This window comes from Dasypus novemcinctus, chromosome 4 (genome assembly GCF_030445035.2).
Source record: "Dasypus novemcinctus isolate mDasNov1 chromosome 4, mDasNov1.1.hap2, whole genome shotgun sequence".
Lineage (NCBI taxonomy): Eukaryota > Metazoa > Chordata > Mammalia > Cingulata > Dasypodidae > Dasypus > Dasypus novemcinctus.
The window spans coordinates 110,339,099-110,355,511 of record NC_080676.1 but is presented as its reverse complement, the minus strand read 5'-3'; the positions used below and the strand labels follow the sequence as shown (position 1 = coordinate 110,355,511).

The 16,413-nt window shown below is 33.4% G+C and overlaps 1 protein-coding gene across 16 annotated transcripts in view; it reads left to right on the top strand.

Moving 5' to 3' along the window:
• The window catches only part of EPHA6 (EPH receptor A6), a 975,172-nt gene that overhangs the window by 475,808 nt on the left and 482,951 nt on the right, over positions 1-16,413 (top strand). For all 16 annotated transcript variants that reach the window (XM_058296026.2, XM_058296023.2, XM_058296024.2 and 13 more), the window contains one exon: positions 8,907-9,242. In XM_058296026.2, the coding sequence (XP_058152009.1) occupies positions 8,907-9,242 (336 nt within the window). The remainder of the gene's footprint in view (positions 1-8,906; positions 9,243-16,413) is intronic.

Sequence of the window (16,413 nt, the reverse complement as noted above, 5' to 3'; positions counted from 1 at the left end):
CCAGATTCTAACATGCAGTTAGACAAACCCAAAACACCAGGCTTTTTCCTGTTTTTTTCCTTTTTCCAGATCTAGAGAGAACGGCTTCCCCCCAATTTTCTGGGGCTACTAGGGTTCTCTTGGGAGGTCATCAGCCTCCCCCTCCTAGCAATTAAAGGTAGGGCTTTCCAGACTGTGCTCACCCGGGGAGTCTTACCTTCTTCCATGTTCGGAGTTCTTTTTTGTTCCTAGAATCTTTCTCTTCAAACCTTCCATTGCCCTCAATTTTTGTCAGGAAGATTCTGGTGGAGCCCACATCTTTTCTGGATTAAATTTAATCCAGGGGCGCCCAGATTTGGGGTTCACCCAAGTCCTCCCGGCTTCCTCGGGGATTTGGAAGGGGCAGCAAAATGCTACCGTCTCTGGCCTTCGTTTGCAATCCCAGGAGAGCCCCCAAAAATGTTGTAGAATTTGAGTGAGGACTTGGGTGCTTTCTGTTTCAATCCCGAGCTCCAAACAAGATTTTGGAGTCCCTTTTATACAGAGAGGAAAGGCCAAATGGTTCTTTTGTTTCAGTTCTCAATAGGCTTGAATAGCATATATCTTCCACATCCAGGTAAGCTTTTAGCATGAACTTCATACATTCTAGATAAGCTTGTAGCATATTTGGTTTGCATAACAGCATATGTAAATTTTGGGTCTTCTTGGTTTTGTTTTTGTTTCTTTTATTTATAGCCTTCCTTTTACATGAAAAGCAAAATAAAAGAAATTAAGAAAAGGAATCTAAAGTGATATGCTGAAACTTTTTCTCTAATATATTCATCTATTTTATAACTCTTAACTTTGTTTCTCAGATGACTCATTAATGTATGTTACATGCTTGAAAGGGTGAACTGTGAAGGATACTCCATAATACCAAGTCTTGACCATTTAGGGCTACCTCTGAAAGCAGTTGAGAGCACAGCCTGCCAAGAAGTCTGTTACCAAAACAACTGTCTAAGGCTCTTCCAGGCTAGTAGGGAAAAATACTCACTGAGGTTGGAGAAACAAAGAAGCAAAATGAGTTACTAAAAAGTACTTGTTAATCAGAAAAGGCAGGGTATGAGAGTATACAGAAAAATGTAGTGTCTAATATGTGGATAGGTTAAGACTGAAAAAAATATAATTCCATGTCATAATGTGTTTATTTTGATGTTTCCCATTGTCTAACTTAAAAGGGGGAATTTTTGTTAATTTTCCTGGCCTGGAATGTTAACATATTTAGTAAACATTTGCATTATCTACTTAGAAAAAGTTCAAAACATAGAATGCAAGTTTTACACATGGATAATTCTAACACACATAATTAAGGATTTTATTTGTGTTTTTATATCCTAATTTTGTAAAATTTTCACAGGTATTTGTAAATACCTATGATTAAAAATTCTTTCAACATTGTTCTTAATAGATAGAAAAATATCACATCTTTGTATTTGATATACAGTGATAGTGATTGGGATTAAAGTGTCAAAATTTAAGTTACTTTGCTCTAAGGCTAACATTGTAAAGCATGGCTTCTTTTATTGCTGGAATAACTTGCCATATGAGAAAATAATTACTCTCTGAATTTTATCTTAAGTATAGCAACTGGTGGTTGAAGGGGCAGGGAGTGGTGGTCTTACCTCATTTTGACTGTTCTAGTTAAGTGTCCTAATTCTGGGTGGATTCAGGATATTCACATTCCAGGTACTCCAGCTCTGCTCGCTACCATTTTTTATCTCCCTTCCCCATAACTCTCTCAATCTCTCTCTCTCTTTCTCTCTCTCTCTCTCTTTCCCTCCGCCCTCCACCCCTCTCCTCTGTCTCTTTTCTCTCCTCTTTCCCAAGTTCAAATTCTGCATGGAGAAAATCATTCAGACTCCATCTCCCAACTGAAATACGAAAAGACAACTGATTGGTTAGGTGATTCATATTGTTGTAGAATTTGAGAGAGGTTCAATTATTTGCGTATAGAAAGTACAGGACTCAGGAATGATTTTGAGAAGGGAAAATAGTTTATTGACAGCCGGCCAGACTTGGGAGCTTTCTGTTTCAATCCTGAGCCCCAAACAAGAATTTTTAGTCCCTTTTATACAGAGAGGAAAGGCCAAATGGTCCTTTTGTTTCAGTTCTCAATAGGCTTGAATTAGCATATATCTTCCACATCCTAGGTAAGCTCTTAGCATGGACTTCATACATTCTAGATAAGCTTTTAGCACATTTGGTTTGCATTTTCCCTGAATATTTAAAGTTTATAGACTTTGTATTGTTAAACTGTTTCCTGGGACTGGAGTCATTGCCGTGGTCACCAAGGGCAGGACTGCAGCCTCTTACTGTTCCACACCCACAAGTCAGGACAGACAGTTTAGGTTAAGGTTATCTCTGAAGAGACAAAGAGCCTCCCATCCATAGCCCACATCAGTATTAGTAACTTTAAATATAATAAGCATCTACAATTTTTACCTCTAGCAGGCTATGTCATTTTCTAGACATGTGTTACTATACAAAGTAACTCATATATTGTAATAATCTATTTTTTTAATTAAATGACTCTTACACTACTGAACTGACACATTTATATAATGAATTCTACTTATCCCAATACATATTACTGATATAAGATGCCACTAAATACAAATACTTGAGTTTTTAATTTAGGAGAGGTTCTTTTACCAAATTACCTGGGAGAGTTTCCTCCACAGGAAGAGAAATTAAGTGGCCATTCTCCTGTTGCTGGAGAATTTCATTACCACTCACTACAGGGAGAATCCATTCTTGACCTCCAGAGTTGGAACTCAGAAAGAATCCACCCATTCAATATCATCTCCTTGTACACAATAGACCAATTACCAAGAAAGCACCCTTATTGTGAATGAGAGCATCCATAATTACCCCTACAACCTTATGCATTCTGAAGGTTTATTAATTTGCATTAACTATTCATTCATTGTTTTGCTTTTCTTTTCCAAATTATGACAGTGCTTAGTTTATTCCTATTTCTTGTTTTCTACTTGTATTGTATATTTAATTAAAAGTTACTTACTCAAACACAGAAAGGTGTTTTACATTTTTTTTTCCAATTTTTAGGGAAATTGGGATGATATTTAACTCAAAAGACCCAAGCTGGTCTATTAATTATTTTATTTGTATTTTAATGTTTTTACATTCATGTGGTTTTGTCCTTTAACTCTTGGCCTGCACAGCTAAAGTGCATTTCTTACTATTAGTTGTTCTATGGGTTTATGCAGAGTTTTTTTTTCCTACATAGGTGAAGACAATTGATAATTATTGTTTTGAAATTCAGGGCCACAAATGTTTGCCAACTTTTCAAAGTATCCACTGAACTGTATTTTAAGAAGCTTTTATACCTTCCCAAAGGGAAGAGAGATGAACAGCTGCCCATTCTGCTATGGATCTTTGTTAGTAAATCTCAGTTTCTATAATGTAAATATTTCTTTCACTTCTTAGCTGATTTTTTAGTCAAGTGGCTCTATTCTTAATTAATAACACCTGGTTTTACAAACTTATAACTTTGAACTCTATGCTTTCCAATATTTCTGAAAATTTGTACTATGTGATACATAATTCTCAGAGAATTGTAGAAAAACCATGCCTTCTCCTCATTCCCTTAGTTAAAGTACATGTTAACCTTGGATCAAGCTGCACCATCATAGATGGTATTCATGAATACAGATACTTGAGTATAATATGTACATTATTTGCTAAACAGCAGTCTCCTCTGCTATTGTTGTAGAATTTGAGAGAGATTCAATTATTTGTGTATAGAGAGGCCAGGACTCAGGAATGATTTTGAGAAGGAAAAATGATTCATTGATGGACAGCCGGACTCGGGAGCTTTCTGTTTCAATCCCAAGCCCTGAACAAGATTTTTGAGCCCCTTTTATACAGAGAGGAAAGGCCAAATGGTCCTTTTGTTTCAGTTCTCAATAGGCTTGAATTAGCATATATCTTCCACATCCTAGGTAAGCTTTTAGCATGGACTTCATACATTCTAGATAAGCTTTTAGCACATTTGGTTTACATTTCCCCTAAATACTTTAAGTTTATAGACCTTGCATTGTTAAACTGTTTTCTGGGACTGGAGTCATTGCCATGGTCACCAAGGGCAGGACTGCAGCCTCTTATCGTTTCACACCCACAAGTCAGACAGCTTAGGTTATCTCTGAAGAGACAAAGAGCCTCCCACCCATAGCCCACATCACTATAAAATAGACATACCAATAACTACCTTAATGGTTTGCTATGATGACTGATTTATTTCATTCATTCATTACAAGGAGGTGTCACAAAGTGGATAACAAGTCAATCAGAACCTGAAGGATAAGAATTTCCCATTAAACAAAGATAGGCAACAGGAATTCAGGAACTGCATGTGCAAAAGCACTGAGGTGCAGCAAATAGAAGAAAGGAGCAAAGGGATGGCCTTGGGCCTGGTAATGAGGACACTTTATAGACGAGGCTGAAAAGAATAGATTTTATTATGGAGGTGAATGGCATTTCATTTGTAAGATTTATTTTTGTTTTCTTTAACTATGAGTTTTAGAAATAAAAAAATATTTAAAAGAATCATCTAGGTCCTCTTTTGCAGTACTATTAGAACATTAATAGATTACAACAATTTTTGACATCAATTTAGTTCCTGAAGATCAATACAATAATATTGAAGAAAATGAAAAACTAGTTAGTTTGCACATGTGGAAGACAAATGGTTTGAAATTCATATGCTGCTGTTTTTGAGAAATAGTTACCTTGAAAATATATGTTTCAATAGCTCTTCTATGTACAAAATTATCTCCAAGTGCTCAAGATGACATTATTGAAAGATGTCTCTTACAGGAGTATATTAAATCATTTACTAATGTATTTATTTTATAAGCTTATATTTGACAATACTCTAAGAATAAAGCACTATAAAATATTTGTAATATTTATTCCTGAGACCTATTCTATCTATAAGCACAGTTAAATGTGGCAGATGAAAAGAAGACAAAACCCAAAACTAAACATAAAAAGAGCTAGGTACCATCCTACCTCTAATGGAATGCATGGCCTTCTCATAAATCACTTTACTTTCTTGGGTTCAGTTTCTTAATCTGAATAAGTGGATTTACTTCTTTCCCTGTGGTTAGATTGGAGACTAGTTTTATGATTACTTTCCATCCATTTCCAAAGAGGAAAACATTTTATGAACAAAAATTATAAATACCGCACAATGTCATTTAGAGAAAGAGAATACAAAATTCTGTTCTATTAAATGCATTTTCAAAAGGTTATTTAGGAAAAATATTAGATTAACTATGGATTTAGATAAAGGTTAAAATTAATAGTAATAATGGAAAAGATGAGAAGAATTTTATAGTTTTAAATTATGTCAATACGCAGATCTGACAGCATATTTTAGTATGATAATGTAATCTAGGACTGTAATTTTTTTCATTTTTACTTACGTATTTTATTTCTTAGTAAATCATATTCTTATTTGTTTGCATAAGCATTTACCTAAACATCTCTAGATAGTTCAATGTATTTTTAAAAGTTCACTTTGACACAGTTTAACATAGAACAATTTTTTTCACATTTGAAGGTTCATAGATATGAATGAATTTACCTTTTATGAGGACGCTATACTATTATGTCTCTGATAGTCAAGACATTAATGATTGCATCTAAATTATTACCAAGTAGTTACTTAAGAACTGGTAAAATATACCTTTATAGACAATAGTCTTTCCTGAGTTGATATCAACTTGATTAAATTTTCAGGGTTAAAAAAATGCATATGCAAACCATAGTTAGCTATAGAGTTAATAGATGAATAGTTACTCTATAGGCAATGTGAAAATTCCTGTATTCTATGATTATGACATGAAGTATAAATTTATGGTGATTGGGGTAGTGCCTCAGATATGACCCTAAAGCTTCCCCATCTTCAAAGATAGCCTTTACTAAAGTGTAAAGTGTGTTTTACAAAATTCTAGTATTTCTCTAGGTGCTTTTTGGAAAATAAACTGTTTGGCAAGTGTTGAATCCAACAACTTAAGCAAATTTTATTACTCTTGTTTCATGTCAAGTTCCCAGAAGAGTATTTTTTGAGCAATGAAATCATTTTATATTGCAATATAACATGAGACTAGAGCTATTGCACAAAATGTATTTTGGGAAACACAGTCATGTTTAAAAGTATTTTACATTAAAAAAGCATAAAATAAAATAAAGCAAAGAGAAATCATAGAACACCTGTTCTCGGCTACTCTGAGAGAAAGATATAGGCCTGCAGGGCCAGATGATTTTGAAAAGAAGAGACTGTACTGACTCAAGCTTCTAATAAATTTTACTGTTAGGATACTATTTCTTTATTCCCTAAATGCATAAAGGGAAATCAAAATTAAGAGATTAAAAAAAAGGATTGAAAATTTGATTTCTAAATAAAATAATAGAAATAACATTGTAATTTTTATATAAAGTATTTTTTGTAGGATGAGCTTAAAAAACAGATAGTTGCAAATTAGAATAATTGCTCATTTCTTATGAAGTCAGCCTGGATGGTGAGGTGTGGAGGTTGATTTTCTTCTATGAGATTTACTTGAATCCTTTAAAGAAAAAAAAAAATAACATAAGGAAATCCCTGAGGGTTTTCAATATATATGTCTCCAAAAGGGTTATTGCTGCCAAATTTTTTCAATGTGTTACATAATCTTTGTATAATTTATAAATGATAACAAAGCAATCAGGCCACATTCCTAAAAGCTCAGTGACACATAATTTAGTTGAATCTAAGGATTAGAATTAATTGTCTCTCTTTGTTCCAAGTTCTAAATCTTAGTAAATGATTCACTGTATGTCGTTACAGCTTAATATTTGCATATCACAGTTTAGCTGGTATAATTTAACAGCAATTAAAAAGCTATTTAATTGTCATGCAAATTGGTGAGTAAGAAGGGTTTCTGCCTATTTTTTTTTAAAGTATCTCCAGGCAGACAGTTAAATACTTGCAAGCACCCATAACATGATTTGTAACTGTCTTCTTATTCATGGAAATATAAGTGAACAGTAATCCATGTTTTTCTTTATAAACAAAAGGAAAGGCCAATAATATGAATATACCATTCTGTAGGGAGACATAATTAGAATAGTGATAATGAATGTCTCCCAGACATGAATCTAGGTTGGAGGTTAAAAGCTACACTGATGTCTGTGCTCTAGGTAACCCCTTCCATATTTTCCTTTCTGAAGTCAAGCATTTCTATTACCCACTGGAATAAGAAATGACATAAAGCAAGGTATGCATCATATTTTTAGAACAAATCCCTATACCATTTCTCATCTAGCTTTAGATGACATACATGTAGGTGGCTGGCATCCCTGCCCTTCAGGTTACTGGCATCAGAATCCAGCAAAAAGAAAAAGGAAAATAAAATTAACACTTCTTAATATCTCAAACCCAATACACAGTAATGTAGATTTATAACTGATATTGTGCTGCTACTCTAGCATCACATACTAGATCACACCTTACATCCTTGTACTCATTCAGACTGTTTTTTACTCTGCAGCCAAACACTTTTTAAAAACTCATCACTTACATACATAAAATCTGTCACTTTTTTCCTGTGGTACTTAGAAAAATATCCAGACTTAGTCCAGTTTTAACCATCATGGATTATCTGGGCACTTCCTATTCCTCAAAACTCATTTCTTGCTTTCTCCCTCTGCATTCTAACCCCAGTGATTTTCTTCCAGTTCTATGATTATTTCACAATCTTTTCTTGTTTAAAGAACTACATACCTTCTCACACTAATATTCTTTCCACCACTCTTCCCATTCTCTTCACAACCTCCGGGATGCTTTCCAGAAGATTACCTAAAGTAGGGTTCCCCTGATAATTTTATTTCAATTCCTATCCTTTGGTTGTCTGACTTGCATATATTATGATTTGAATTTTATTATTCTCTGTGCATGTGTGTGTGTGTATATTTATCTAGCCATTCCACTAAAATGTAAATTACCAGAAAGCAAGAATAATGTCTATCACGTTCACGACTATAAGCCCAAGACTTAGTAGAGTATCTGGGACATTGTAATCACTACATAAAATATTTAATGAATGAATGACTGTACCTTGAAATCCAAGAGTAGCCTTGAGAAATCAAAGATCAATATCAAAACTTAAAAGATTGCAGAGAATGGTCTTCCAGTCCTCTAAGCAAATTTTCTTGGTACCAGAAATTTAGGGAATTAGTTTGAATTTCTCAAACTTTCTATAATATGGCAGGAATGCTCTTTCATTAGTTATTTATGCAATGAATTATTTATCTATCATAAGCATAGTCTCTTGACAGCATAAAGGCTGTGGTATTTCACATCTAGCACTTAACAGAATGCCTTGCACATTGTAGACCTTCATTTAATATATGCTTCATGAAAAACTCAGATAAATATAAAGAATTTGACACAATATTAAGAAAAGATAGAAATATTTAAAAGCTATTAAGTACTCCAGCCAATGTTGTCTGTATGGAAAAATAGTGAGAAAAAAAGACTAGGGGCAAATGCGCATCCATAACTTGGATCAACTTGGTTTAAGCAGTCTTGATGGTAAATAAAAGGACTGTATGGGTCTCTCTATTATAGGCTAAGGACACACTTAATTGTGTTTAGTAAACTTAGTCACCATATCTTAAGTATAGTTCCCTTTTATCCCTTCATAAAGATTCCTTCTTGCTGAACTAAATCACATATATTTAGTCATATATCCTTTCTGATTCTCATCAGGAGAGCTCAGACTAATATAAAAGACCATCAAGTATTTATTGATGAATTTTTCAATTTCGCACCATAATTCATTGTCCTATACATGTACATTTGTTTTTTAATTGCTTTCCTCTAGGGCCACCTTCAGCTCCTAGGAATGTGGTTTTTAACATCAATGAAACAGCCCTTATTTTGGAATGGAGCCCACCAAGTGACACAGGAGGGAGAAAAGATCTCACATACAGTGTAATCTGTAAAAAATGTGGCTTAGACACCAGCCAGTGTGAGGACTGTGGAGGAGGACTCCGCTTCATCCCAAGACATTCTGGCCTGATCAACAATTCTGTGATAGTACTTGACTTTGTGTCTCACGTGAATTACACCTTTGAAATAGAAGCCATGAATGGAGTTTCTGAATTGAGTTTTTCTCCCAAGCCGTTCACAGCTATTACAGTCACCATGGATCAAGATGGTAAGTTCCACTGCTGTTCTCTCCAAATAGGCCCGTAAATCCCTTTTAAGGCATATTATCCCTGATGGACCTATATGCCCTGCGGTGCCATGGCAAACTCTATACACCAACAAGGTGATTTTCTGGTTATTGTTCTTGTTCTTTCCAAAGGTATACAAAGATATTTTGATATTACTTTTTAGCAATATTACTTCTTAACTAGATATAATGCTTTTCCATAATGTGTATACATTTATGTTTTTCATAAACTAATAGCTATATGATACCAATATCTCTTAATAAGGAAGCCTTTATTATTGATCAGTTAATGTTAGATACAAATAAAATGTCAAATTAATTGAATTTCAGTTGCACCATCTATGCTGCCATCCATTTTCCATGTCTAATAAGCAAATAATATGAATTTATTTTAATTATAATTCATTTCTATACTATACATTCCAGCCAACATGCTTAACCTTGATCCCCTGAAGATAAATAGCAAAAAAATATAATTCCAAAGTATTCAAAAACAATTGTCTAGTTGCAGTTTGTGAAAAGTAGTTAAACTGTGTTTAAAATATTCAGTTAAACGTTCCTTTTATAATGCTTCAGATTTTTACTGCAACATATTCAGGCACTGACACTCTTGTGATTTTTATACATATATACTCTCTATAATTCCCCATGACATGATTATATTGCAAAGTGTAATACAGGAAAAACTGTAGAGATTTTATGAACTCCTTTTGAGAAGTGTTCATAAATTATGTAGAGACATAAGTAACTATTTAAAGCAGAAGTTATTATTGTAAATTAATACATATACATGAGATAAAGTTATAAATATAAAACAATTCTTATACATTAGGCAGTATATGATAATATTTAAAATAAAAATATTTTTAAAGTGTTGGAATAATACTCAGCAATAAAAAGATACAAACTACTTATATACACAACTTGGATGAACTTCAAGAGCCCCATGCTGAATGAAAAAGCCAATCTCAAAAGGATATGTATGATTCCATTTATATAGTACTTGTAAAATAATATCATTATAGCGATGGAGAACAGATTAGTGGTTGCCAGGAATTAGGGATTTGATGTGTGTGTGTGTTGAGACTATGAAGCAGTAGCATGAAGGAGCCTTGTTATGATGCAGCAGTTGTATATCTTGATAGTGGTAGTAGTTTCACAAAGCTACATATATGATAAACTAGCCTAGAGTCCCATACATGTACATAACATACAAGCTCTATGAATTGTGCCAATGTCATTTTCCTTGGTTTGATCTTTTTACTATATGAAGCAAGAAGTTGACGTTGCAGGAGGCTGGGTGTAGGGTATTCAGGACCTCCCTACATTTTTTGCATGTTCTTGTACTTCTATAATTTAAAAATAAAAAGTTCAAAATATCATTAAATCTATGAAAAGTCCAGGAAGAAAAATTTAATATTCTACTGAAAACATGTATGAAGTAGATGTGAATATTTTATTCAAAACATTACATATAAATTTACTTTTCTGATCATTTTCAGAAATTCATCTTATAAATCAAACAAAGTCAAACAATATTGTATGATTACTGTCTTTGTATTTACTCAGCCTTTGTTTCCTACTGCTCAAAATTCCTTCCCTTCTCGCCTTATATATATTTCGATTATTACAATTTATATCCAAAAAAAGTCAAATTAAAATAATAATTTCTTAAGATCCTTTATCAAAGATAAATATATTGGGGGAGATTACTTAAGGATGCAGAAGGGGGTTAATTTAGTCGAGTTTTCTACTTATCAGAAGAGCAGAAAATGTTCTATCACTTTTTAAAATGAGATAACTTATGAAAAGCAGATGGAAAAAAGTATATTAAATATGGAATAAGATACGGCTGGTAACTAATTTACCAAGAGCTTCTAAGTAGTTGTTATACTGCTGCAGTATAGCAGGAATTGGAGAAGGAACTGAGGAGTTTATGTATAATTTAGAGAAACAAGTAGATGTCTACAAAGTAACCAAGATAAGTTAGGGAGTCCGCCACTCAGAACATGCTGGTATACCAGGGCCACACTTCAGGAAAAGAAAATGAGCAGAATAATATTGTTCATGCGGTGATACTTGTATGAATATGTAAATAAAATATTAGATACCAGAAAATTACAGACAATAATATTAATTATGTTTTTACTACTCACTCTATGTATGCACAATGTGGAACATGAAGATAGAAAGAGAGGAAATTTGCCTTTGTATGCATTTTTTTTCATATAGTTGACTATATGAAATAAGCTTACATGCATAGATATATATATATAATCCTCCTTTTATATTTCTCATGAGTAAGAAATATTAAGGAAACCACATTAAACAATTGTAACTTCATTGTTTTAACATTAAACAATTCTAACTTCATTGTTTCATATCTGCTCAGAATTGAACAATGTACAAGTTTTTGTTTTTGTTTTTTGCTTTTGCTTTTGTTTTGCAAATCACTTGGAACCACTTAGCTATAGTTAGGAGAAACATTTCTTGATTATTCTGATTCTAGATGGATAAATAAGATTATAGATTTAAGACAATGATTCTCATAATTAGACTTCTTTGCAAGAAAGCTTAATTAACTGACTTCTACAATCCCCAGGAGCTATATTTGCAACCTTCTATTTTAACATTTTACTTCAACAGTTGTGAAGGGTGTTTCATTTAGAGAGCTAAACAAGAAAGCAATGCCTAGAAAACATAAGATTCTAACCTTGGATACATGATAGGAAAAGTAAGGAATGTAGCTCAGTAAAATAAATTATTCAGGTAATAAACAGTAAAGGAAAGCATTAATTATGGATAGTCAACCTGAAACAAATTGTGTTTATAGATATCTTGACTTACGTAAAAACCTTTAGTGACCATAGTCAAAGTGAAGGACATGCTAAATTACTAACCAATTCTGCTGATACTTCCTAAAGGGTTTTTAAAGCAATTACTGTCAGAAGCAGGGCTGTCTGATTCATTAGTTTCTTAAACTATACATTCAAAACTAGTTCTCTCTGCTCTTGGGTGACAATTCTGTATTAGGTCTACCTTAGAATTACATTTTGAGTTTAGATTTCATTTATTTATTCTAACAGCAATACTAAATTGAACTGATATTTAAAATTAACAAAAGTTTTTGTATATTTATAAATTTGAAATGTTTGGTTTACAGTTCAATGAGCTTTTGGATATATAGTTTATTTCAAATGAAAACCTTTTGCATATAGCTGGAGTGAGTAATTAGGGACATTGTAAACATGCATTTGTCTTTTTATCTGCATTTCAAGGTATTTTACTTCTGGATATTTCTAACAGTCCTCACTGTGTTTTCAAAAATCCTGACAGCAAATGTTCTTTTTTCTAAAATCTGTGCAGGTCCATTTAAAGTAAAAGAAAATTTGGTATAATAGTTTAAGATGCTTACTGAAAATACACTGAATATAGGGTTTCTTATTCACAAGCCAATGGCACAAGAAGCTTTTTTTTAAAAAGTAGGTGACATCCATGATTTTAAAGAAGAAAGATGCTGTATCATTTGTGTTTTGTATATTTCTTGTGCATAGCAAATTATATATTCATAAGCCTCAGACATCTCATATTGAAGTATAACTTTTCCTATCTCCTTAGGAAAAATGTTTCTCTCCTGCAAAGTGCACTGAATGTTTTATTTATGGAAGATAATTGAAATGTCAATCTAGTTAATCATATCTAAATAACTTTATGGTTCAACTCAATATTAAATTGTAACAGAGTCTAAATGATTGTAAACTTTACTTTTACCCTTGGTAAATATCAGTTACTTCCAAGTGTAGTGTCTTTTTTATGGTAAGCCTCTTTTGGGTAATTGAATGATATAGAGGCCAGTAAGCTATTGTAGAAATTGAACTATTCCTAGAGAGTTATGTATAATGTTACACCTGTTTCTATCTCGCTGAACATTAATCATATATGTTTTAAAATTCTGCTTTCCCAGTAAATATATAAGCTTCTTGACAGCAAGAATGATTTGTCACTTTACTGAGAATATCCACCATCTACCACAGTGCCTGTAACTTAATAAATAAACAGATGTCAACTGAATTAGTGGGACTTGGAGATGGTATGAGTTAATCCTTCATTCATTCCTTTAAAAATATTTATTTAATTATCCAAGACTGTTCTAGGTGCTAGGGATATGGTAGTAAAGGAAAAAAACAAGCCAACAGTTGGTAGTGTTCTTGCCTACATCAACCTTATATTTTGGTGTTATATTATAATAGGTCCTATGAAGAACTAAACAGACTAGGTAAAGGATTTGGAAGTAATAGGGGAAGGGGAGTGTCCATTTTACGTGGGGAAACCGAAGAGCACCTCTCTTTTTAAGATGACATTTGAGCCTAAAGACCATGATGTGAAGAGAAACCCTGTGGATATACAAAAGAAGACTATTACAGGCGGTGGGAATAAAAAGGGCAAAACCTTAAATTTAACCAGGAATATGTCTGGAAAGTAACAAAAAAGTCTTATGATGTCTTTAACTTATACTAAATGTCATGCTCACTAAGTCCTCTGGTGCTATATAGACATGAATTGTGTGATTAAAGTTAAAGACTGGGTTTTAGCAAACTATGACAGTGGTTAACGTTAAAGACTGGGTTTTATTTTTTAAATATTTTCTAAAAGCATCGTTTACTTTGCAATAAACATCAATAAGGATTAGCATGCATTATTATTTTAAGGGATACTACAAAAAGGGTTTCAAGATTACAGATTATTCTGATTATCATTTAAAATGAAAAGAGCTTTTTATAGCTAGTAAATAGTTTGTAAAAAATGAAAATTTATTTGTTAACCTTTTAATCAGAATGAAATTCCATGCAGATTATATAGCTTTTTTTTTTCTTCCATATGCTCCTCAGCATTTTTCTATATAAATGGATTCTAAAACAGTCAGTTCTAGCTGTATGATTTGTGGGACAAACTGAAAATGCAGGCCCTTTTGTTCAAAAGGCAGGGGAAAAGTATCGTTTAAAGATAATAAGATATAAAACATTTCCATTTTTTCCAAGGTCTCTCTGTTTCTAAATTGGGCCAGAATGTTTTTATTTGCTATTTAATATCCTTCTAAGTAAAGAAACCTTAACGTTTTAAATTGTTTGCATGAACTTTACCATTCATCTTTTTTTGCCCAATGCCAGTTTTAAATGCAATTATAAAAACATTTAATTCATATGCAGAATCATGGAAATTTCACCATTCTTTTTTTGTAGTACCCCTCTTTCCCCAAGATTGCCTCTAGCCGGTCAGAACAGACACTTGTGAGCCAGATTTAGGAAGGTTGGAAGGAGCTAGAGAGGGTTCCACCAGGCATGGAGCCAGTGAAGGGGAGGTAGAATGAAGGGACTGGGAAAAAGTAGAATACCTGTACAGAGAATTAAGACACAAGCAGGTGCCCAGGGCTCTGCGCAGCTACTTGTGATGGCTGTTAGGATCCCACTCTTGCCCACCGCCAGACTTACATGCCTTGCCCCAGCCAGGCTGCCTCTGAACCAACCAAGGATGGGCAACCTCATGTCTTGAAACCTATTTGGAAGCTGCAAGGTACTTGCATGGGGCTGATAAGAGGCTTGTACCCACTGAGATGTAACCTCTGCAGAGTGGAGACAGCCATCCCAAGAACTATCTAGGACCCCAGGAGAGCAGCCCAGTCCCAGACCCTCCTTCAGACCACTGGAGACAGGGAACAACCCAAGGATGTGGTCCTCCCTCCATAGATACAACCCTGTTGCCTAACCCAGGTGGAGGATGACAGCAGGCCCACAGCAGGGGAAAGTGCAGTGAAGAACCTGCCCAGTAGATTTGTACAAATAGCAAGAAGTAGGACCTTGCCCAGGCTCAAAGATCCCAGCACATGCTCCACTCACTGACTCTTTCAACTTCATTTACAAAACCAGAATAAAACCCACAGATAAAATTACTAAGAATTTCAAGATGGCAATGGCAGACCATTAAGGCATGGTCTTGTGAAACTTCACAGATCACACACTCATGAAGCAAACCCTGAAATCACTTTACAGAATAGTAATCTCATTGTTTTTCCCATTCACTTCTGTGCAGTATTCATCAAGGAAATATAGTCAGTGATTATCCAGCACCAAGTACTTGGCTATATCCCATGTAGTGAATAAAGGATGCAATGTTTGAGACATCGTCCTGCTATAGAGCAGCTAATATAGTCTATAGTTCTCTAAGTTTTTGAAGTGAGAGTTTTCCCTAAATAAAAAAAATCAAATTGACTATATCATATCTGACTTAATACATATTTTCAGGAACTGAGTGCCTGAAATATTACTTAGTACACAAGTCCTTAAAATATGCATAAAGTAAAAATGATTAAATAGTGAAATGACAGTGAATGTCAATGTTTCACTTATCTACTTTTATGAGAGACTAGTTGTGGAACTGTCCTTTCATTCTCTTAGGCAGTGAGCAAATTTTTTAATAATGAAAGATTTTTTTAAAAAATTCCTTTACTTGCTTAATATGATTCTAATTATTTTGACATTGTTATAGATCTGGGGACACATTCCACACACACCCATATCTTTGTGCTCTGCTCTATATTGTTATACTGTCACTTCCAAATGTGCCTTGGGATAGAAAAGTGGTTTATTTTCCCTAAATTATTATGAAATGACTCAATGAAATTTTTAGAGTGCATCCTATCCAATTGCTGTTAAATTTACATATTTCTTAGGCCATAATAGTGCAAGGACGATGAAGGTATCTATAATCTTAATGTATGAAGAGCAATACACTTTTCATTTCCTTTAATTTTGTCTTTCAAAACTTATGTTACTTTTCCTGAGTCACTAAATCTTCAATGTATGTGTTCACTTTTACTTTATGATATTCATGTGAGTGGATGCTCCCCTTTTTTATCTTTCAAATTCAAGACTCATTTATATAAATAGTGTATGGTCAATCATTGTCTATGTGTTTGTTTTACAATTTGACAAGTTTATTTGAGTTTCTCTTTTCTCATAATTTGATATTTTAAAGATTTTTTAAATTTTTCATAAATATAAATATGTTGATCAGGTATAGATATGAATTGCAAATTCAGATTCCTAGAAATGGGGAATACGTTTCTCATTCTAATTTTATGAGAATAAATGTTTAA